The sequence below is a fragment of the Athene cunicularia genome (assembly GCF_003259725.1).
Source record: "Athene cunicularia isolate RWA chromosome 11 unlocalized genomic scaffold, athCun1 chr11_part1, whole genome shotgun sequence".
In the NCBI taxonomy this organism is placed as follows: Eukaryota; Metazoa; Chordata; class Aves; order Strigiformes; family Strigidae; genus Athene; species Athene cunicularia.
Window position 1 is genome coordinate 11,876,623 of NW_020799113.1, and position 23,723 is coordinate 11,900,345.

General features: G+C 35.7%; 1 protein-coding gene across 1 annotated transcript in view; it reads right to left on the reverse strand.

Annotated features, from left to right (window-relative positions):
* The window catches only part of ITFG1 (integrin alpha FG-GAP repeat containing 1), an 85,982-nt gene extending 62,266 nt beyond the window's left edge, over positions 1–23,716 (reverse strand). The window contains exons 1-6 of the mRNA XM_026856499.1: positions 23,624–23,716; positions 19,935–20,007; positions 19,301–19,446; positions 17,589–17,646; positions 16,938–17,012; positions 13,183–13,277 (exon numbers count right to left, since the gene is read on the reverse strand). Of these exons, the coding sequence (XP_026712300.1) occupies positions 13,183–13,277; positions 16,938–17,012; positions 17,589–17,646; positions 19,301–19,446; positions 19,935–19,939 (379 nt within the window). The 5' untranslated portion in view covers positions 19,940–20,007; positions 23,624–23,716. The remainder of the gene's footprint in view (positions 1–13,182; positions 13,278–16,937; positions 17,013–17,588; positions 17,647–19,300; positions 19,447–19,934; positions 20,008–23,623) is intronic.
* Positions 23,717–23,723: the final 7 nt, after the last annotated feature.

Below are 23,723 nucleotides of genomic sequence, written 5' to 3' on the forward strand. Positions count from 1 at the left end.
CATATAAACAGTTCCAGAAATATCTGCAATTATACACACCATGTGCTAATGTTCAACGCAAGACCACTTATAAAAGCAGTATTGCCAAACTTTGAAATCACATAAGCAAATAAGGCACAGAATATTGAATACACTATATTTCATAGCATTCAAGAAAACACTGACAGATGAAGTTGCAGTATGATTCAGAGTCCAAGACAGTTTGTCTCTTACATTTGAACATCTTAAAAATATTTGCAGGGCCATGGCCTGATTTCTTGGTAGAAGACTTGTATCTTTGAGTGCATAAAAATTTACTGTTTACTAATAAACCCTTTTTTTCCAAGTAATTAACTACTACAATTTTGGCTTAGAAAGACAGCATTAGCCCTGACATATGACTTTTTAGGATGTTTTAAATAGAAACAATCAAGTTAACTAATTAGGAAAAAAAAGACAAGTTGCAAAATAATTGCTATTGGAAAAATTTCAACTTTAGATAAAGCGCTCTCGATGCACCTATGAAAGTTTATGATAAAACAGACTAATCAGTGTTCACCTAGTGACCCACAGTAAATTTAAACTTCAGCTTGGTCTAAAGCATTTATCTGAAAATGCTGACTGAGATGCCTGTCAACAACAGCATAAACAAAATATGTGCTTGTCTACTGTCTAGCCTCAAATAGATGATCTATAGTGGCACCCATCTCTGCATCATTTCTGGATGGTCTTTATCAAGTCCTTTTATTTATCTTGGCCTCAGCTTCTAGCTATAACACTTTTCTCCATGGTTTGGTTCATGTTTTCTAGTTGCAAAATCTTCAGTATAATGACCATACTTCAGATAGTGTTTACTCAAACAGTATTCTCCCCATTTCCTGACTAACATATCCAAAATACATTTCTGAGAAAGACGGAGTTCCTTTTTACTTTGAACTGAGTGGACTAATGCAAAGAGAAGTCACTTTTTACCTCCTTCATGCTAAGTCAAAAGAGTTGAATCCTGTACAAATATTTGTTAGTCACACAATGTAAATTTTTCAGTTTCGGGCCTCATGCTAGAGGAGCCCACTTTGGAAATACTCACCTGTCCTCTCATGCTCTATAAAATACACCTGATGTTAATTTGTTCAGAGAAGCCTATTATTATTTGAGTTAGAATACGATGGTTACTTTGTAGACAGAAAAAAAAAGTGATTAAAAAAATAGAAGATAATATTAATGCTTTACCCTGAGTAGACTTACTGAATAAGTGGGTGGACCACTGTACTGGGAATTTACAATGGCACAATAATGGGTATTGTCTTCCAGGGGAAACCACAAACCCACACCCCAAACCAAAAAAAAAATCATATACAAACAAAAAACCCAACAAAGATTTTGCTTACAGCTTTTCCCCTGCCCCGCCTAGCTTGAAAGTTGTACCATCTAATTTAACTCCCCTGAACACCTGAAACGGCATTTTCCTTTATAGCATGCATACGAAAAGCATGACAGCGTGCTTCACTGGAATGAATCATATTGATAAAAAAGAAATGTGGAACAGAAGCCTTAACTCACTTTCCTACTGGCCAAAACGCCACTAAATCTCTGAAAAAAAGTTTTTGAGGTTCAAATAAGTATTTCAAGTAGGGCTGTAGTAAATCCATGCTGTAATTTGTACTGTAATTTGCAACTAGTTATGGGCTATGTCACATACAGATTATGCCACGCTAGGCTCTTTTAAGTGTTATATATAAATACACAGCAAATGACTAGCATTTGATTAGCAACTATAACAAGTTGCCTAACCTTCAGCAGACATTTTGTTGGCACTACAATTGTTTTCCCATCACATCTGACTTGGTTTCACACACTGCAGAGCTGACCTCTCACCTTTAATGGCTAAGTCAGTTCTCTGTCTGCCCAGTCCTCTATGCAAGGAGAGATCTTGGGGAGCACTAATTCAACATTCCAACTAATGCTATGTTTACACGTTTTGTGACTGTATCCCAGAATTAGACAAAATGGCATAGCTGCCAACACAAGACATAATTCACCCAGTATTATTATGCTAGAAATTCAGCTCTGAACAGTTGTTATTACTAAGTTAAATAAATACATCAAGTTTTTATGCAACAGTTATGCTTCTAGGGTAGAAAAAACAAATAAAAAAGGTGAATACAAGTTATGCTGGAAGTATTACAAGGTCCTTAGCTCTAAATCATTTATTTAAGGTTAAAACAAAGTACCTTAAAAAAAGCAAAAATAAACCAGCATTATTTCTTGACTAATTTAACATGTTATGGAATTTCATTTAACAACTAATTCTTAATTTTAAAACCTATACTAATGCAGCATACTATAACAATGTCTCAGTAAAAAAAAAAATAATTAAAAAATCATTTCTTCAATGGCAAAATGCAGTACCACCTATAGTATCCTTACAGTAGTCTTTTTGCATAAAGAGAAATGAACGCCCTTAACGTCTTAATAGGAAATCGTAAGCACTACTATGAATTGAACTATAAGTAGTAACGTGTCTTGTTTTCACTTGAGCTTCACAGAGTAAATCTATCAGTTACAGCTCCTCAGAGAGCAGAATGGCCATGTCTGACCCAAAAGGCATTCCAACATCGTTCATCCCAGACAGTTACAACAGGCCAGCAATACTCATTTCTACACCTTTTGTGTTTTAACACACTGATCATCCTGGAAACAAAAACATTTTTGTTTTGCTTCTGGCTATGTTAAGAAAACTCAACCCCTCTTTCCTACAAGGAACGCCTATCATATTACATAAGCTCAGGAAAAGTCACTTGTCTAAAGATACGCTGCCACATTGCCTTTGAAAGGCAGTTCTGATTGCAATTTCAGCTGTAGAAAACAAAATCATTTGCACACAGATCTCTAAGTTTAAAAAGCACAGATAAAGTACTGAGGGCTGTATCACAATGCTCTGTTTAAATGCTGATGAACCTAACAACAGCACAACATGAGATATTTACAACCCAAGGTTATAAAATCAAATAATCTGCAGCTCAATCTTTAATTATTTACAGAATGCAAAAGTGATACTCTGGATAATTTTACTGGACAGTAGTTACATAAAGGGATACTGAAAACAGTAGGCAAGGATATGCCTTTAACAATGCTATGCAGGTTGTAGATTCTGGATATACAATGCACACAGGCAATGGGAGAAGGAAAAACAGTCTGGCCACTTTCCTACTGCCACTGCCAGAGAAAGAATGAATGCTGGGTTTGTTGGACAGACCACTAGATTAAGCCTGCAGGGCACTTCTTAACGTTTTTAATTTGTGACATGATGTAGTAAAGAAAATAAAATCCTTCATAGTTGGGATGGGCAAAGATCTCCATGTCAGATTCAGGCAGATTTCCTCAAATGTAATACCAAATGGCTAGAAATAAAAAAAGCAATACTATCTGATAAGAAATGTTTCTTGTAAACAAATGCAAAGTGAAGAGTATTCACAGTTAAATATGTTTTCCTATTTTTGATTTAACAGGCAGTAATTAACATCAAAACAACATAAGCAATAGAAAAATTTATAAACGAAGTTCAACAACCTGGGAATAAGATAAACAATCAAGGAGGTTACCCAACATTTTAGATCCACAGACTGAGAACCAACCTAGAATACATACCAAACACTTAATACAGAAGATATCTGACACATGCTGCAACACAAAACCACATTGTGTTAGCATTGTACTCACAACTTTACCTTCCCTAAAAAGTGAGTTGGTGAGCAAATCTGGCTATTCTTTAAGTTGGGTTAATTGGCCTAGTAATGAAATGCTGCTATCCTGACTACTACATCTTATCAACAGTAAATTCATATACTGAAAAGCACTGAATTCAGCATTCATTCTTACGAAAAAAAAAAAAAAAAAAGGAAACAGGTTATTAGAATTTATGTTTCAGCTTGAAAAAGGGAAGACATTCAAGTACTGTACTGCAAGCTCTGGTAACCTAAAGCTCAGAGGAACTACAGCAGTTCTATGCATCTTTATTTGATGGGATCAGCTAATTTTGGCATTGTACCACCATATTGCCCAGTGAAGACCGGAAAATCTCCCCAGAAAGCTACATAAAACTTGTACAGCTAGACTTCATTGAGTTTAGTGCCTACAGATTTATCTTGTATCAATGCCAAAGTCATCCCAGATACACGTACAAACACTGAAATAACAATGTGAACGCAGCACACCCATATATTGAGCAAGATCCATTTCTGATTGGTTTTATGTAATATATCTAAGGCAGCATTACGTAACTACTAATGTTTACGATGGCCCATCTCAGGCACCAAAAGCATAGCATTCTTGTCACAGGGGCTCAGAAACCAGACACTTACTATAAAGATGCCTGATAGATAATCACTTACTGAGAGACCAACATGTGATTGCCAATAGTTTATCAGTCATGGAATTCAAAGGAATTCCGTAGAAAAAAAAATTATTACAATGCAGGACAGCATTCAAACACCTTGAGTACAAAAGCATTTCTACTACTCTTCCTGCAAACTCTAGCTTCTTACACCATGTATCTTAGAATTTTTGCTGCAGATGCAGAAATAATCATATAGGCAGTTTCCAACCAAACAGCTCTACACCCAACAAGAGGTCCATCTCTGATCCTTATCCCACAGTATTCTTCATACAGACAGTCTCCTCTCAACCCAGTCTTATTATACAACTATGCTTACCTTATTCCACACACCATTAGGTCAGTCCTTCTGCAATAACTCCAAGTCTATCTGTTAATACTTGTCTTGCAGAAACTCATCCAGTGTTTGCTCATCATCACCTCCATCTCCATTCCCTATGCTCAGCCTGTATTTCTTCCCCACCAACCAATTTCTATTCCCACTTTCTGTGTATCATCTCTGCCTTTTGCCCTCCGCTCTTAGTTAAGCATCCAAACACTGGCAGTAGTCCAGAGCCACAATGGCAGGAAAGGCTTCGAGAATACCTGTCTATGGTATGTTTATTACTGATGGCTGTTTAGAAAGGCAGTAATAGCAATTAAGGAAAACAACAACAACAACAACAACCACCACCACCACCACCCAGTTGATATTTCTAAAACCTATTTCAAACTGGCTAAATTTGGATGGATCTTTTAATTAAAAGAGCAAAAGAGAGACTCTGCTGTCTTTCAGGAAGGATGTGTCAAAAGAAAATGCTAGGTCACTAAGAACAAAGTTGCCCTAAGTTACCAGTAGCAAACCAGCTCCACCATTACTTCAGTCTGTGAAAGGGGTTAAGCAAGTATAACTGGAAGTTAGAAAAAGTTCAGTGTGCAGGTAGGTAGAGAGCTGAGAAGACTTCAGCCTTTGAATTGGAAAACTGCAGACAATCATTAAATAAAGCAGACAGTATTATAAACTCTACTTTCAAACATTGCTTTTTCTTATTAGGACTACTAGGAAATCGCAGTAAAACCTAACTATACAGAATCTGCTCCAAGTTCACTTCTGATTATCCTTGTTATTTTCCTTCACTTTTGAGTGTTATACAAAACAGTACTATTTATAGATGGAGCGTTCATTTCACTAATGACTGATTTGACCTTTCTGTTTAATGTCAGAGGGCTTTATTTCAGAATTAAAACCCTCAGCATCTATGGTTGTCCTCAGAAGCCACCAGGCATGAGCAACATGAAATTACAGCTTGATTTCACATTTACTTCAGAAGTTTAAATTAATAAAGGAAAAAACTCCCTATTTTTAAATTCCCTATCAAAATTTAGGTACTATCTAAATAGAGCATAGACATGTACACTCCAAACATGGCTAAAAGCTTTTCATTTATGTGGAAGAACAGGTGTGTCTGTGCATATTCTTTCACTAGAAGTTACTTCTGGATATGAATGTTACTCCTTGTATGTATTGGTATATGTAAATAATGTGCTGAACAAAAACCCACTGCTTTGCAGTGTGCTCACAGAATGGGGGACAACTGCATAAAAAACACTGAATGCCAGGAAGCCTAAGGACAAGTAAAAGGTAACTTTCCTCTATTTACATTACAGATTCACCCCCCCCCAAAGTATTTTAAACAAAAATCAAAACATTATTTAAAATATTTTAGTTGTACTTACACAACTTAAGTTGTGTAATCCTTTAATATGCACAAACCTAATTTTATACAAAAAACTTAAGATATAATCATTTTTTTTTTTCTTTACTACATGGAAATGGAAAAACAAACCTGACAAGTTCTGTGCTTCTGTTCAAAAGTTTTTCATTGAGGTAAAGAAACCCTCTATCATTTGGTATTGAGATTTGTTTGTCAAGCTGGCATTAGTACTGTACTAGAGAAAACAGCATACATCTACTGCCTCGCTATAGTAATTTAGCTTTTACAATACAGATATAAGTACCAACATTCATGAGTTTGCAATTAACTTGTCACAAATTTTTGTTGCTAGTTACATGAAACAGTAGGTTAAGGAACCACTCCTTCCAGTAATTTCCTCCTCTGAATAACTGAAGCAAAACAAAAGGACTTCATACGTTCAAAACAGGCTAATTTGTGTTTGCAAATTTTTAAGATATGTGCTTATAATAACAGAGGTTGTGAATTTATTCTTTTTTTCAAAGGGGTCTTTCAAAATTCAGAAAGTGTTTACTGGAACTATTTAGTAAAGCAGATGACAAACAATTATAAACAACATAATTAAACACTAAAATGCCTTTCATTATTAAAAATTACTATTGAAAAAATCTGTATGTGTTAATTTAAAAGCATCCCTTAAATAGAAAACTTTTAAATTAGATTTATGCCAAATCGTGATGCTTCTGAATACGCAGAACAGGTGGGACTATTTCTGGTTTTTAGCACTTCAAAGCTGAGTTTTCAGATAGAAAATTCTGTTCATTTTCTGAATAAGGGCAACAATATTGTTTCAAACAATGGAAAATGACCAGGCAGTGTTAAGAGTGTTTTCAGAACCCATTTTCACATTCATGCTTTCTCAACAAAATGCTGTTTGGGGCAGAATCAATTTACTTCCTACCTACATTAAGTTACTGATTCCCATCAAAATATCATATTAATACCCCACAGTGTATATAATTATATCAGCATATAATTAAAATTTTCAAAAGGAATAGCTTTTGAGACACTTTGTAACAGCAGTTTTAAAATTAAAATTGCTAAGCAGATAGCACAGGTCATGGTTTCTGTTAGAAGGATTAGGGAAAACTTCAGTTAAAATAGCTCTATCTTTTCTCTAAAGATCTCTCCTCATTCTTTAATTCTCTTCATGGGTAAGCTATGAGTAAGAAAAGTGGCACTGGTAAAAGTAGACAAACTCAGCAGCAGGAGGAGATGCAGCTAATTTGAGCAACTGGTTTTATCTTACAAGCAGGAACTTCCTGTGATACTGAACACTGTTCAGGAACAAGTGGAGAAATAGAGGTATTGGGAGATCATGTCACACAGAACATTTTTAGAGAGAACAAATCTGTAAACAGTAAAAATAAAAGTAATAAAAAACAAACTTTTACACACAGTTTGAGGTATTCCAAAATGTATCTTGTATATCTTATGAGATACATTTTTGGTCTCCATTATTTGCTGTAAATTCTCAGGTAAGCTCTGTTATCAGAGCTTAAAACAGTTAAGGAATTTTAAAAATGTGCCTGTTCACAGAATAAAATTGTGACATGGCATTAATGAATATTTGTTTTGGGAAAAAACATAAGGGAGGGGGCAAAAGGAGAGAGGACACAATTTGACTTCAAATACATACACACCCCACCTCCCCCATTTTAAAATGCCACTCAAGATTTAAGTTTTAAAAGGCCAGATAATTTGTTTCCGAACATAACGAGCTTGGATATTTTAATAGAGAATAAATGCAGATTTACTGCATAAAATAAGTTTTGATGATAATATAGGTAGAGAGGCCACCAGCTTCCATCGAGAGGAAACTCACCAAAAATATAATGAGAGTCTGACATCATGCATGACAGTGTCTTCAGAATCCAGGTTTAAATGGTTACAACAGAATATGACCTGTGATTTGAATGATTTGTTTTCAAGAAGAAAACTACCTACATTTATGCATTGAAACTAAGAAGTAGGAATCAAAAGGAAAACACATTGTAAATGTTCTGGTACATTAGGTTTCTAGACTCCCAAAGCAAAACAACGTAAAAAAATTAACCATCAGAAATCAGTAAAGAGACTAGCAATTAGCTTATAGCAAGCTGTTTCTAATGATTTTTACACTTAGTTTTCCCAAAATCAAATTTATAATTTTTCCTTCATTTCATATAAACAGTTCCAGAAATATCTGCAATTATACACACCATGTGCTAATGTTCAACGCAAGACCACTTATAAAAGCAGTATTGCCAAACTTTGAAATCACATAAGCAAATAAGGCACAGAATATTGAATACACTATATTTCATAGCATTCAAGAAAACACTGACAGATGAAGTTGCAGTATGATTCAGAGTCCAAGACAGTTTGTCTCTTACATTTGAACATCTTAAAAATATTTGCAGGGCCATGGCCTGATTTCTTGGTAGAAGACTTGTATCTTTGAGTGCATAAAAATTTACTGTTTACTAATAAACCCTTTTTTTCCAAGTAATTAACTACTACAATTTTGGCTTAGAAAGACAGCATTAGCCCTGACATATGACTTTTTAGGATGTTTTAAATAGAAACAATCAAGTTAACTAATTAGGAAAAAAAAGACAAGTTGCAAAATAATTGCTATTGGAAAAATTTCAACTTTAGATAAAGCGCTCTCGATGCACCTATGAAAGTTTATGATAAAACAGACTAATCAGTGTTCACCTAGTGACCCACAGTAAATTTAAACTTCAGCTTGGTCTAAAGCATTTATCTGAAAATGCTGACTGAGATGCCTGTCAACAACAGCATAAACAAAATATGTGCTTGTCTACTGTCTAGCCTCAAATAGATGATCTATAGTGGCACCCATCTCTGCATCATTTCTGGATGGTCTTTATCAAGTCCTTTTATTTATCTTGGCCTCAGCTTCTAGCTATAACACTTTTCTCCATGGTTTGGTTCATGTTTTCTAGTTGCAAAATCTTCAGTATAATGACCATACTTCAGATAGTGTTTACTCAAACAGTATTCTCCCCATTTCCTGACTAACATATCCAAAATACATTTCTGAGAAAGACGGAGTTCCTTTTTACTTTGAACTGAGTGGACTAATGCAAAGAGAAGTCACTTTTTACCTCCTTCATGCTAAGTCAAAAGAGTTGAATCCTGTACAAATATTTGTTAGTCACACAATGTAAATTTTTCAGTTTCGGGCCTCATGCTAGAGGAGCCCACTTTGGAAATACTCACCTGTCCTCTCATGCTCTATAAAATACACCTGATGTTAATTTGTTCAGAGAAGCCTATTATTATTAAAGACTGTTTTCTTAAGCTAGTTGTTAAAAAGAACTAATGACAAGTGTGAGTATGTATTAGCATTACTAGACACCCAGTAGCTCTATTCTAACATGGCTCACCACATTTTCTCCTCATCTTTCATCTATCTCAGTGCATACACTAAGAGTGACATTGATGGTAGGTACGCTGACTCGACTGTTTCCAGACATTCTATACTCTATCAGCCACTCTGTGAACTAGATACTCCTCCCCAGAGCAAGACATGCTTAATATACATGCAGAAGACACTTGAACTTTATCTGTTTGCTTTATCTTTATTCATAAAGCACAGACAAACTCTTTAGTGAAAGTTTTATATTGCAAACTTTTGCACGGATTAATTATATGAAATTCCTGGCCTAGCTCAAAATTACTTGCTGAATTAAAAATTGTGAGATTTCTACATGAGGACGCTTTATTTAAAAATAGCAGCAGCATTACTATCTGAAACAGCCTAGTTTATATCTCACCAAGAAAGATTAGTATTATCTTTGTTCCAGTTAGCGGATTTTTGGATTATAAAATCCTTACACAGTTAGCCATTCATGAAGCACTGTCAGGGATTAAAAACATCTTTATGAACACGTTCTCATACAATGAAATCATAACAATTGAACTTCATTTTACCCAGAGCAGGAGAAGCATGCCCATTAAAAGCTCTGTTTTGAGGGTTTAGTATCAGCAGGTTGAAAACGGGTTAGGCAATAAACTAGAAAAAAGATTCTCAGCCCAGAGAGGATTTTTTTTTTTTTTTATGTCAAGCACACTTTAAATCTCTTAAGCTGTTTATAATGATAAAGTTGCCAAAAATAGCCCAGCTAAAAACCACAGAATTGGCTGCATCTGTTACAGAATACAAAGAGCATCAAAACATTGCAGAACATTAGAAAATGGTCTTAAAAAAAACCCCAAAATCAAGTAAAGATGGCATATTTTGAATATTTAGGTTTTATTTTTACACAAAAATCAGTGCATCCCTTTTAGGTTCAACTACATCTTCATATTCATGAATAGTAGCATCGCCTGTGAGTAAATACTCTGAATTTTGAAGCCAAAATTACCACAGCAGCATCGAATGTCATAATTACTAAGTCTTTTGGACAACAGGATTTCATCACGCAGACTATTACCCAACATTCTTGTCAATATGTCCCTCCTAATTAGTATGATTCTAATGTGTACCAGGACCTATTCTTTGTGAGGTGTTGTTCCAACTCAAGAATGGTAGTGTGAGTGAAGACTCACAAGAGTCCTCTCCTCTTCACTAGCTCTACTTGAACCAACTAATAAATAATAGACTCCACTGACTCCATGGAGAAATCATACAATGTGAATCACACTCCTCTGCTGATGTAGCGAGGCTGCACTGCCCACCTATGCTAACGAGGAACACAGCTAAACAAGCAGAAGCATTTAGCTGTCTTCTGCAAAGTTTGCAGATTGCACTGAGCGAGACACAGGACTAGTTGTGGGCATATTACAGTAATGAGCACCTTATTTTGGCCCAGTTTGGCAGAGTGCATTTAGAATCACAGTATTATCAGCACTGTATAGGTATTTATATACAGCCCCCCCCCCCCTTTATATCAGCTGATTACTTTTATGACTACTTGTATGAGTCACTTGCCCAACCCATACAGAGGAACACAAATTAGAGGAGACATATTAGAACACTAAACAGGTATTTTTTGGGAGAGGCACCATGAGACTTGAGGTGCAATTTCATGCTTGGTTAAAGAAAGCCTACAACTGCTGCTATTAAAAGAGGCCTCAACCATCTCTCTGTGCTTACATAGGCTCTGGCAATCCTGAAGCTGCATGGCAAGTTGGATCAGCTTAATAGCTCAAGTGAAAATGAACTGTGTTTCCTGCCAGCCACAGTTCCTTGCAATTACTGTAGCTGATGTGAGAGAACTGCTGTAAATGTGCACACAGGACCAGACGATTAGTGACTTCACTGCGGCAGCAGGCAGTGCTGGAATAACACGTCAGTCATGAAACATCAGATAACATCAATAAAGTATTATTTTTCACCAACATATGCCTTGTTCATAGTTGGTCCAATTTTCACAGGGCCAGCAAAAAATAATTTACCAGTCCCATCTCAGAAGCAAAAATTTATTTTAAAGAAAATAATTCTATGATAATATTTTCTTTATTTTTTTTCCCTCAGAATGAATTATTTTCCTTGAAATTTTCCTCAGGATGCTGTAAAATAACACATATTTCAGCCTGAGGTGTTACATCCTTGCTGTTATAAGCAAATGAAAATCAGGATCTTTCTATGGAGAGTGCTTCACAGAAGCTTCTATTCACATCTTGAGATATGAACATAGATGTGAATCTATAAAAGCTCCTGGCACTCCCCACACAGAGATCCTGACTTCATTTCTATTTAACTGAGGAACTTTCATTTATCACTAGCATCAACAGGTATTCTCTGGATATTCTTTAGGCTGTTAGCGGTCATAAAAACCTTTGTGTACACTGGCAAAAACTGATCAATCTGTGATTGATCTATGTAAGCAGCTTAGACTTCCTACCTTTACCTACCCATAAGTTTAGATTTCAATATATTCATCTTAAAATTCTAGCTGGAATTCTCAGCTATGCTGCCCATGCCACTAAAATAAAATTCCTAAGAATTTATAGATCACTAGGTGTGTTAGAATTGGTCATTAATGATTATGTATAGTAAATGACTGTGATTTTCTAGTTGGAATTACCATGCGACAACTTCATGCAGCAATGTGCCAGAACTCAATATTAAGGTTTGTCTATGTGCTAAAGCAATTAATTGAATCTCCAACATTTATAAGCATCTTAATTAAATTTATGGAGTCTTTCCTCTCTCATTCTCATGCTACTACATAAGAAAAAAATAAGCTCTCTTTACAAAATAACCATATATGAATTGATGTGCACTGTAGATCTATCAGAAAATAAAGCATAAATGAATAAAAATGTATTTAGTGTATGAAGAAATTAAGTTTAGCACAATGTTTAAAGATGCTTAGAGGTACGAACCAGGCATGCAACTGATAAATAGATCTGTCATGGTAATTGAAGGATAAATTGCATTGCATATTTCACAAAAAAAAAACCAAACAAAGCCACAATCACCAAAGGAAGAAAATAGTTTATCTGCCATATGAAAAGTTGTCTCCAGTACTAGTTTATGAACTCTGAATTACAAGTAGGTTACAGGATTGCTCATGTAATAATAGAAGAATAGTCTCACAAGCTATTTTCTGAATCAGTGATAGAATTAGCTAAAATAAAATAGAATGAAGTCATATTGAAATCTTAAAGAAACAAATTGTAAATCTAGCCTTGGAAACATTCTTCTGAATGAACTATAGAACTATTTGCAGACTGTAAGATGAAGAAAATGCAGCCCTGCTTCTGATTCAGTTGCAAACTGAATACTAGAGAACAGCAACATGAGGAACAGGATAAAAAGCTTTAATGGTGAACACAAATTTAATCAGAACTAATGCTTGCTCTGAATAATTTGTCATCAAGAAGCAGAAAACATCATTAGGTTATTTATTTTGGCAGTTATTTCTGAGAACTCAGAATTTTCTAATTTGAGATATTAAAATAATTAAAAATAAAAAATCAGAAGTCATAATTACTGAACCAAGTCTTTAAAACCATCAATGAAGTATACTAAAATAGTAGAAGGAAACTTCAGTACATTGCATTGTATACTTAGTGATCAATATTTTTAGGAAGATATCTAACACTTTTACGACTTACCAGCAGTGAAGTCATTATTTAAATCTATAAATGCATGGGAGTGTGGTATATACATTTTTCTTTGAGTTTCCAGTGCAGGATGCCATGATAAGTTCCTACAGACAAGAATAAAAAGCAATACATTTCATCAATGCTTATGGACTGTTAATCATTATAATATACCTTTTTTTAAAAAAATGTGACATTTGAAATAAAATTGAACCAAAAGCATGTTCTCCTAATGTTAAGCTAAAATCACTACTTAGCTTACAATACACCAAGTAACCAGAGTAATTGCTTGAAAGGTTGTGTGAAGGATGATTCATAGCACAGTGGCTTCAATTAGATTTTAACTTTTCAAAGCAACTTTTTTTGTACACAGAAACGTATCACTACCCACAAAGTGAAATTTAGTGCCTAGACTTCAACTGTAAATTTTGAGACACTGATTGCTGTCCTCCCCAGTTTCCTCAAGCAGTTTTACTATCAGTACTTCTGAAATCTACTTTAGGATTGAACACGAGCAAAAATGGACACAATCACATGCTGATAAAGCAGCTCATGTCTGCTGCATATAAATGGACTTTATTTTCAGTCACTTCAAAAAAAAAAAAATCAACTTAAGAAAGAAACTCTTACAGGCTAATTATGTCGTTTCCCAAGCAGATGATACTTTTATTTATTTATTTATGAACATACATGCCCTCTTGGTTTCTGTTCTAAAAATGACTGAACTTCCAAACCTCTCTATTAGCAGTGCATTGAAATATAACAAACCCTTCCAAAGTCATAGTGGTTGAATCATCAGGTATGTTGCTTTCAGAACCCTGAACTACTACACTCAGAAAAAGCTCAATATGCACAATATAATGCACTACACACTAGCAAGACAGTGATATTACTACTGCCTGGAACGACTATTTTAGTGACATTACATACAAACTACGAAAGTCCTTGAGTCATTTTATGGTAAGAAAAAAAAAAAAAAAAGCTCTGATTACTTCCCAGAGATCATAAATCTTAGAAATGTTAAAAAGAATCACTTAATCTCAAAGAAATAATTAAATATTTTCTGTAGTTTTTTCTCTGCATTCAGTTTTGAAGATAGCCAAGAAAGTTATACAGCTCTGATATAAATGTAGAGACATTTTAGATTGAAAATAAAAAAATTTTTTTCCTAAGCAGATGACATAAAGCTGTTTTTCATGAACAAGACATTGCTTATATTGCTACCTATAGCACTCAGTCTTATTTTGAGTCGTAATGAGTAAGTTTATTTGTATCCTTATGCTACTGAAAGGATTTCTTCAGCAAAATGAAACAAATCTTTCCTATTTTTCAATACCTTCAAAAGCTCATAAAATTTTCAATATATAATCACCGCAAGGTACTCAGAAACACCCTTGCGAATTTGAAATCTCTGTTCCATAAACCATCAATTTAAATAAAAGTAATGGTGATAAAATCCATGTTTGGATTAATGACCAAAACCATATTGCCAAGAAGTGTATAGTTTCCATTTACACATGTAAATGTTATTTACCCTACATCACTTCTGAATGATCTCCGAGGGAAGGAAAAGAGCCAGTTAGGAACAACAGGTATAGTTTTATTAAACTCACTGATGGGGGGAGGTGGAGGGGAAGCCTTAAACATTTCTTAAGGGCCACGGACATGCACAATAGAAAGCTGATATACTGTTGCCATAGAGACAAAGTAATCATCTCTGATTTCTTCAGTGGTAACAGACTTCTTTTGAAACAACAGCTAAAGAAAGCCACACAGAAATGCAAAGACTTACTAAGACACTTTTTTCTTTTAAAATAACTTAAGTATTGATTGTATACAAATGTAAAACAGCAGTGACACCAACATCTGGATTTCTCCTGAAACACACAGAGCTGCAAGTTTCTATGTTAACGTTGCTAAGTAACATTCAAGACAATCCTATCAAGTTCCAATCAAAAGCTGCAGAATAGCAAGTTAGAAGATGTAAACTTTGTCGAACAACTGATTCAAAGATCCAATCCTCTTAAGAAAACACAAACCCAGTTCCTAATTTTTCCAGTTATTCACTGGACATTATTATCAGTCAAAAGAAAATAGTTCAAAAAGAAAATGTCAAGAGTAGTTTTCATATCATCACAGAGCTAAGAAGAATGTATTTATTTTTACATTTTAATCCAACTCACATCCTAAAAATAATTTCTGCTTTATTTTGAGCATATTCTTTGACAATTGAGAGAAAAATCTCTAAATCAGCAAGAGTTCCAATTCAAGTATCCTTCTTTTGAGGCTTTCTTTCTCAAAGAAGGCCCAAACCCACAACACTAACAATGAAGTTTTTCCTTACAAAAGTCAAAGACTGCATGTATGCTAAGTTCAATTTGCCAAAAGTCACAGGAAAAGATGTACAGACCCGTATTTTTAGTTTTTTTAAAACGAAAAATGTCATCATGTTCAATATTGAAACTTTCACTAACTCAGAGTCCCACCAATCTGTATCCTTGAATACACAGTCCTAATAGCTCTCAAAAGCCAAAGCATTCTTTTCCTTTATCAGATTACAAACTTCAAAATCAGTATGAGGTAAACTGAATAGAATGTGATCTGTCCTTCTCTAGGGTCCAGTAGTGTTTTTAAGAAATAACGTAATTTATTTTCAAAAGACAGATGTGAAGTTCTTTGGAATCTTGCCCAATATCAGACACCTTGCTACCTCTTTAATTTTTTGTTTAGAGACTGGTTCTTCTGAGTCAGTAGAGGACCATTCTTTTGTTATGCTTTGATTTCAGCATTCATACCCACAACAATTAAACAAAAACAATCTTTTGAGTAGTCCTTACTCATGATTTAAATATGCCATTAATATAATAATTTTTATCCCAGTACTTGCTAGGTAGTTCCATTCTAGAAATACTGGGGCTAGCACAAACTTTAATAATGAAGCTAAGTCCCCTCTACTGCAATCTCATAAGACTTTGGTCAATTTCTATATGCCAAAGAGGAACCTTAGTCACTCCTTAACACAAAAGATGTGATAAAGAAAACATTGCCTGCATGCACACTTACATTGCTACTTAAAGTCACCTTACGCCTTATGCCTCTTTATGAATCTCTTCCCCCAAGAAGCATACCAAATTTTTCATATATATATATATATTAATGTGCTTACACTTTACACTTCCTGTGCTTTTGATTTCCAATGTGGTGTAACTTTCCCATTACAATTAATTTCCTAGATAAATGAAAGCTGATTTTTTACGTTTACCCCAAACTCTTCCACATTTTCCTTATGCCATCCCTTATAACATCTGTTCCAGTACTTCTTGCATCATCAGTCACTTTGTCTATCAGACTAAATGCAGCTTCAATTCTACAGGTGCTACTTTAAAACTTTGGTTTGCATTTTTGTACAGCATAGAATTCCGTAATACATACTATAATAATAAATATCAAACCATACTAAACAAGGGAGACTATAACTGTTGCAAGAAACAATTATCCTCTTTCTCATGTGAAATAAAAGGGTTTTTTCCTCAGGTCTCATGGAATGTCTACTTTCCTTATAAAACAACTGCATCCCCTACAAAATAACACTTTAAAAATTACATGCCGATGTCACTGAATGTTTAAAGATACACATTGAAATGAGAAAAGATTCACATATTTGCACAGTCCAGTTAAACATGAGTCTTATGCCTCTTTAATAAGACCAGAAGTGGATGCACAGTAAGTTATCAAAACTCATGCTAACAAACCAACCCTTGGCTTACCTGCCTATCCATATCTGTGGCTTATTTGAATCACTTGTGACACCAAAGACATCAGGAATCAAGTCTCCATTAAAGCTGAAAATGCAAAACAATTTCAGTATCACCTTAGTCATTATGGGAGTTGAAATTAACTGTTCTTAAGCTAACCTGTTAGCATTTTCCCACCATGAATTTTCAGCTGTGTAGTCTTTTCTGAATTTTGGTTCTTGTCTGAGCTACTGGTAGTAATACACTTCTTTCAATATTTAACACTATGCCATGCACTTGATTTTCCAGCTATTTTTCCCTCCTCTTTTGTTCAGCATTTCACACAGAGGGAAGTGTACTGTGAAAGGGACAGTCACTTAGTCTGATAAGCTAGTAAAGTTTTTGCTTTACAAAATTAAAGAAAAAAAATAACTCTGTTCCTGCATAAAACAGAATACTGAATTAAAAACATTAAATGTTTAATTTTGTTACTATTCCCAGGGTGATACATGATTCGTTAAGATGACTGTTATGTTTCGTCATCTTTTGTTAAACCAGTTGACATTACACAAACCACCCTGTTCTTAAAAGATAAAGAGCATGTGTTTCAAATTTTAAAATATATTTAAGTTGCTCTTAGTCACATTATAAATGTTGTTTTCTAAAAAAGTAGGTCATACTTACTCCATTACTAGAGGCTCATCTTGAAAAGTCCTATTTAACATCATTTTATGATTAAGATCTGAAAACAGAAAATAATTTCATTCAGTTCCCAATACGTTATCACATTCGCATTTTTAACTCAGACAATTCTTTTTCTATTAATTTACAAGTATCAATTTTATGATTAAAAAAATCAGCCACCATTGAACATAAACAATTAAATGGCTTCCTGAAATTATGCAGGAGAGTTACAGTTAAAATGCTGATGCTTCTTCTCTCACCACTAAACTTTTCAACAAATTATTCTAAACAGATCTTAGTAAAACTTATTTCTATGTGTGACTGCAATCACAGACACACAAAATCTCTAATAGCTGGGATGAAGACAGTCTAAAAATTTGACATTGTACATAAGACCTCTGTTTAATGTTTTGCCACTGTAAAAACATTCTTAATCATATACACTGTTTGAAATAAGGATTAGAGGTAGATTGCCTAAATGGAAAGTGAGGATTTTAAGTCCTAACCAGGTTATCACCTCTCAGACTTCACTATTACTTGTAAACCAAACTCCCTGCTGTATCATCCCCATTTCCTTCATCTCTCTATGATGTTTCTTTTCTTTCCAGTTTCCACATTTTGTATGACAGTACCCTCCTACTGACTTGTCTGTTACACTTCCATTACCCAAGTAGGCACCACATACCTTCACAGTATCCTCACCACATACCAAACAATGCCTGAATTTTTAACCTCTGACTCCCTTTCTAAGCCCCATATGCTTATTTGTGCCTCTCCCAGTATTTGTTTATTCAGAAGGAAGATAGCATAAATTAATCCAAATCCTTCATATTCTTCCCAATACTACAGATAGCTCCTGTCCTCTCAATACTTGGTCCAGTGCATTTTCCCAGGTTGATTGTTTCACTTCGGATTACAGCCAGAAGCAATGCTCTCTAAGGCTATCGCTTGCCTCACCTGTAACAATTTCATAACACAGTTTTTTGTAATAATTATTCTTCAGTATCTTCTTTTGCTTTCCTGTCTTCCTTCAAACTCTAAACTCTTCTCAAAACCCTTTTCTAGCAAAGTCAACAGAAAACAGAAGAGCCTTCAAGAGTTCAGAGTCCATGACTCTACCCTAAACCAGTATCAGCTATACCTAGAGCCCTGCCAAAAGACTTGAAAACTCAATTCTGAAGTTCTTGAAAGTTTCCAGTGATAGAGACTCTAGAAACCTCTCTCCCCAAACATATTTTAGTGTCTCACTGTCTTTAAAGAATTTGGTTTCACAGAAATAAGAGTGTTAAATTACCATTCGTAAGTTTAGGTGGTATTTTGAAATTTTTTGCACTAAGTTTTACACCAGGTTCTCAGCATGTTTTAAATTCAAGGTAGGTTTTTTGAGATTAGCTTTGTGAGGCTGACATGCAGAATGGGGAAGCCATGAGAAGCAGGTTTTCAGTTAGTAGGTTACTGTCAAACTATAATATTGTTTGGCTATGTCTGCTGTATGATATAAAGTAAGAGTTTTGGCTTCGTTCTCTTTCGTTAATTACTGAATATAGTTTAACACCAAGATAAAACTTGGGTATGAAGCTGAAGAGCTGCTAATCCCTATTTTAGTTGTAAAAACTATCATTACACTTTAAAATGAGTTATAACTTTCCGACAGTACTTTGAATTATTAAAAAACCCTATAACCTTATTAATAAACAGTCCCAGCAACTCACCTAATGTTTGGTTGTGCCCCCAGAAAATAAACACTGAAAGTTCATCTTTGCCATGATTTTGTGCCTGGGTAGTCAGGAGGACATCCATTTGTGAATCACCGTCATAATCTCCAGGAACTACACTGGTTATGGTAACACCCAGAGATCTAGAATTAAAAACAAACAAAAAACCCTACATGCAAATAATTGTACAGACATGTGCATGAAAACTGAAAGTACTTGTGTGTTCAAAGGCTTGCCTTTTTGTCCCAATGAGTTGGTCCAATACAGTATCATCTTCAACAACATGGCTTTTCATAAAGTCATCATCTATCACAAAGTAATTTTAAATCAAGCATTGTGCAGGCTGTCTTTCTCTAAGTAAGTATGATGAAACCCCTAAGGGAAGTCACACCTATTCACAATATTAATGATAAAACTTATCTCTGCAAATTCTGTCATCTGACCCACAAAATCAAACCAAAAACATATCAAGAAATTAACCAGGAAACTGGTCAAAGAGCTGAAGCTCTAAGGACAAGTTGTACAACAGGGTCAAACAGATAACAACAGCACAGACAATTCTAGTTGTAGAAATGCAATTTCAAGAAAAACAACCACTTGCATTGTTTCACCACTGAATGTTAATACTTACTTCATTGGTAACTTAACACGGGGCTTAAAGTACGGTTCCTTTTGGTCAGCCAAAAAGATAATCAACTCATTTCCTGCAAAGCAAGTAAGACAATGAATAACACAGGAGGATTGTAAAATAAATAAAAATGTGCAAAATCAACATTTAAAAAGACATTCCACTAATAGTCATCCCTCACAGCAGCAAAAACTTTGTACATCCCTCACAGCAGCAAAAACTTTGAGACTCCCCATACAACTACTTCCTCCTCATTCGTAAGGAAGCAAAAGAGACTTCTTCAATACAACCTATAAATCTGATTGCATCTCAGAGGAATGCTAATATCAAGAATTTTCTTTGGGACTTAGTGTAGACCTTTCCCTTTACTATTGTTATTGCATTGCTTAAAATAAAACTTTCCTATAATGAGTTAAGAAACATTACACGTAGAAAAGTAGTAGGTATCAGTTCTATACAAATAATTAAAGCTTAAAAGCTAACTCAAATGAATTATTTTAATACTGTCTCTGACACTCCTCCGAAGTTGGCTGACAAAAGCACTTTAAGTGGAACTCACAGAAGTAACCCGGTTCCCTGCATCATTTCCTCATTTAGAGACAATGATACAAGGCACTATCATATAATTATTTCAGACAGATCTTAATAAAACCCCATATTTTATGTTGCACAAATAATTGAAATGCAGAGAAGAAAAAATTATTTTAATCTGAATGATGAAATGTATTTTCAGTCAGTAAACCAAAATAAACACACACTATTGCAAGCAAAATAACAGTTCACAGCTACAGAAAAAAATACAGTTTTATTAATCATCCTTTAGTACATTTCTTTTCTACACTCTCCAAGAAACTCACCTGTAGCATCCCAAACTGCAAGAACTAGGTTACCTACCAAAAATAATTCTACGGCTTCAAACTTTAGCTACGATAGTATATTTCTAAAGCATCATTCTGTGGCAAAGCTCACAGCTGTGAAATAGCAGAATACAAGCTTCCGGGCTATGAAAAAAAAAAAAAAAACACCAACCAAAAAAACCCTGCCATAAATGTATTTGCCAAGAAGAATATGCCAACAAATGAGTAAATGAAAACAAATCCTTTCAAAATGGATAGGGGCAACTAGTGCAGTCCCATCTGGCAAGCTAATAAAGCCTGCCTTGCACTACACATTCACAGATGATTGAAAAAGTTGGCACACATAAGGTGAAAAAGCCTGCTGGCTGGTTAAGCTTTTGATAATAAAGCTGTGGGTTGACTGCTAAAACTTGTAATTCTGATTTCATACTATAGACTTTCACCTGCCTTTTTATCATCTGTGTGGTAAAGTAATGATGATGAAGAAGCAGCAAATGTGTTTTCACACACAGCAGGTTCCAAGTCAATTACACCACTCAGATAGTAGATTTTATGGTCACTGAAGATAGATTTAGGTAAATTTCAGCTCAGTGCTCATCAATAGTCAAAACAAACTGACTACTGGAAGTTATTAGATGAACAGAAAACAAAATCGCTACGCCCCAACATCAATCCATAGTGCACTCATTCTAGATGCTGCTTGCAGTTCTTGTCCTCATCTCAAAAAAAAGTACACAGGAGGGTGTGAAAAAAGGGAACAGTTTCTACAAAAACAACAATTAAGGAGATGAGAGGTCTTCAGTCTAAACATCTGAGTGAGGATACCACAGAAGCTTTCAAAATTCTCCAGTGAAATGCAGAAGGTGAGTAGGGGAACGACCACTCACTGCCCTGTACTTCCAGAAGAGGCATCAAACACAACCAGAGGGTGATAGGTTGAACAAGCGAACAGCATGAGTTTCCCCACTTATCCCTATTTTGCGCAAATACTTACAAAACAGGTACATGTATGCATGATTCCATTTACTCGTGTGTTTTTAGTTACAAAAAAATGACTAAACCCAGGGTCCACTGGTAATTTTGAATTGTTTTTGCAATAAAATACTTCTGGATCTAGAGTACCTCATGCTGAGCTAGTTTCCCTTCTCTTACAAAGCTCTGAGTACAAACTGGTTTTACTTCCAGGTATCTGAGCACATGGAGCATACTCTCATTCAAATGAAGTAATTCAAAATCAGAACAGTAATATAAATCCTGCAAAAAGCCCAAGCAATCATCCCCACTTCCTTATTGAGGGCCAGGATTATTAAGACTGAGCTTCTTTACCAAATCATTGTTGCTCAAAGTCTATAGTATTATCTCCAGTGCTCAGTTCTTCAGCACTATTTAGAATGGGCTACCATTTCTTCCGCTACTTAGAATTTTACTACTTAGAATCGGCTATTACTTTTTGTTTAGAAGGCGGTCTGTAAATTTTTCAAGCTACTTTTTGTCAAGACTTGGATTATGAAAAATAATGTTTTCAAGTAGGTTACTTTAGGCTGATTTTTACATAATGTACCAAGTAGGAAAACTATAGCAAGGGTGGCTATGCAGAAGCAAGGAAGAAACCATGAGTCTCATTTCTAAAACTTTTAACTTTGCATTTTTATATGCATTCATCTGAAAGATAAGGAAAGAAAAAAATTGCTTCCTATAACTGACGTTCATTTAAAATCTAATCTTTCAGTGCATTTTTCAGTAGATGAGCCAGTGGAGCATTCTGAAGGAGCCATGCATTTAAATATCTCAACTAGATGGGAAATTCACTCATGCATTACTGAAGATACTTGCAGAAACATTTCTGAGATTGAATAAAAAAAGGTGAATTTGAGAATATATTTATTAACTTAAAGCATAACTTCAAGCAGCCAAAATAATCCAAGATTAACCTTCACAAATAACACTGAGCACCAATAAACTCTGATTTGGGCCATACAGAAACTCATGGCAGATAACAGCTATGAGGAACACATTTATCTAGCCTTCCATTTTAAGATAATGTTCAAGGTAAGATAATAATGTAATTTACCCTCTTTACAACTGTGAAATGTTCCTATTTTCCACAATATCGTGAAAGCAGGAGCAAAAAAACAATTTGTGACCATTCACACTGTAGGACAAAATCTTTAGATTATTTCACAACCATAAATCCGACTTCTAAGTAATTCTTGCCTTATACGAAGCCACATGCTTAGTTCAAGTTACAAAATCTTTTCCCATACAGAAGGTATCTCGGGAGAAAAACAAGTATCGATTTTAGTCTTGAAAATCACTTTATTGTCCGCGATGCTCGCCCTCCACAGTACCACAGACAGACCTGAAGGCTGAACACGGCGCTGGAGGCCAGGCCGAAGGAGCGGGTGGGAACTGCTACCAACAGCGGTGCCTCGAGCTGAAAGGGCCCCACACGGACCACCGAGCCCGCTTCCCGGATCCTGGCAGGGCAGCTCCACCCGGGAAAGTCTCTCCCTCACCACCAAGGGTCTAGAAAGCTGCTATCAAACAAGCAGCTCTTCCAGGGGGCTCTCCAAGAAGGGAGGCCGAGGCCGAGCGGCCCCCGAGGGCCGGCGCAGGTGCCCCACGGGCGCACCGCGGCGCCTGAGGCTGCCCGCCCTCACCGGGCCCCGCCAGCCTTGAAACGCAACCAGGAGCGCACTCATGACCGGCGCTCGTAACACCGGCAGCGATATACCCAAGGCAGCACCCCAACGGCTGCGCGACCGCCCGCTCACCCTCCTCCAGACCGACGCCTGTAGGCGACGGCGGCCCCGCTCCCACCCCCAGCGCACTCACCGCCTCGCAGCACGAACAGGTCCGTCTGCTTGTCCGAATTGAAGTCGCCGAAGGCCGCTAGGGTCCCGTAGGCCTCCGCCCCGAAAAGCTGGGCAGTGAA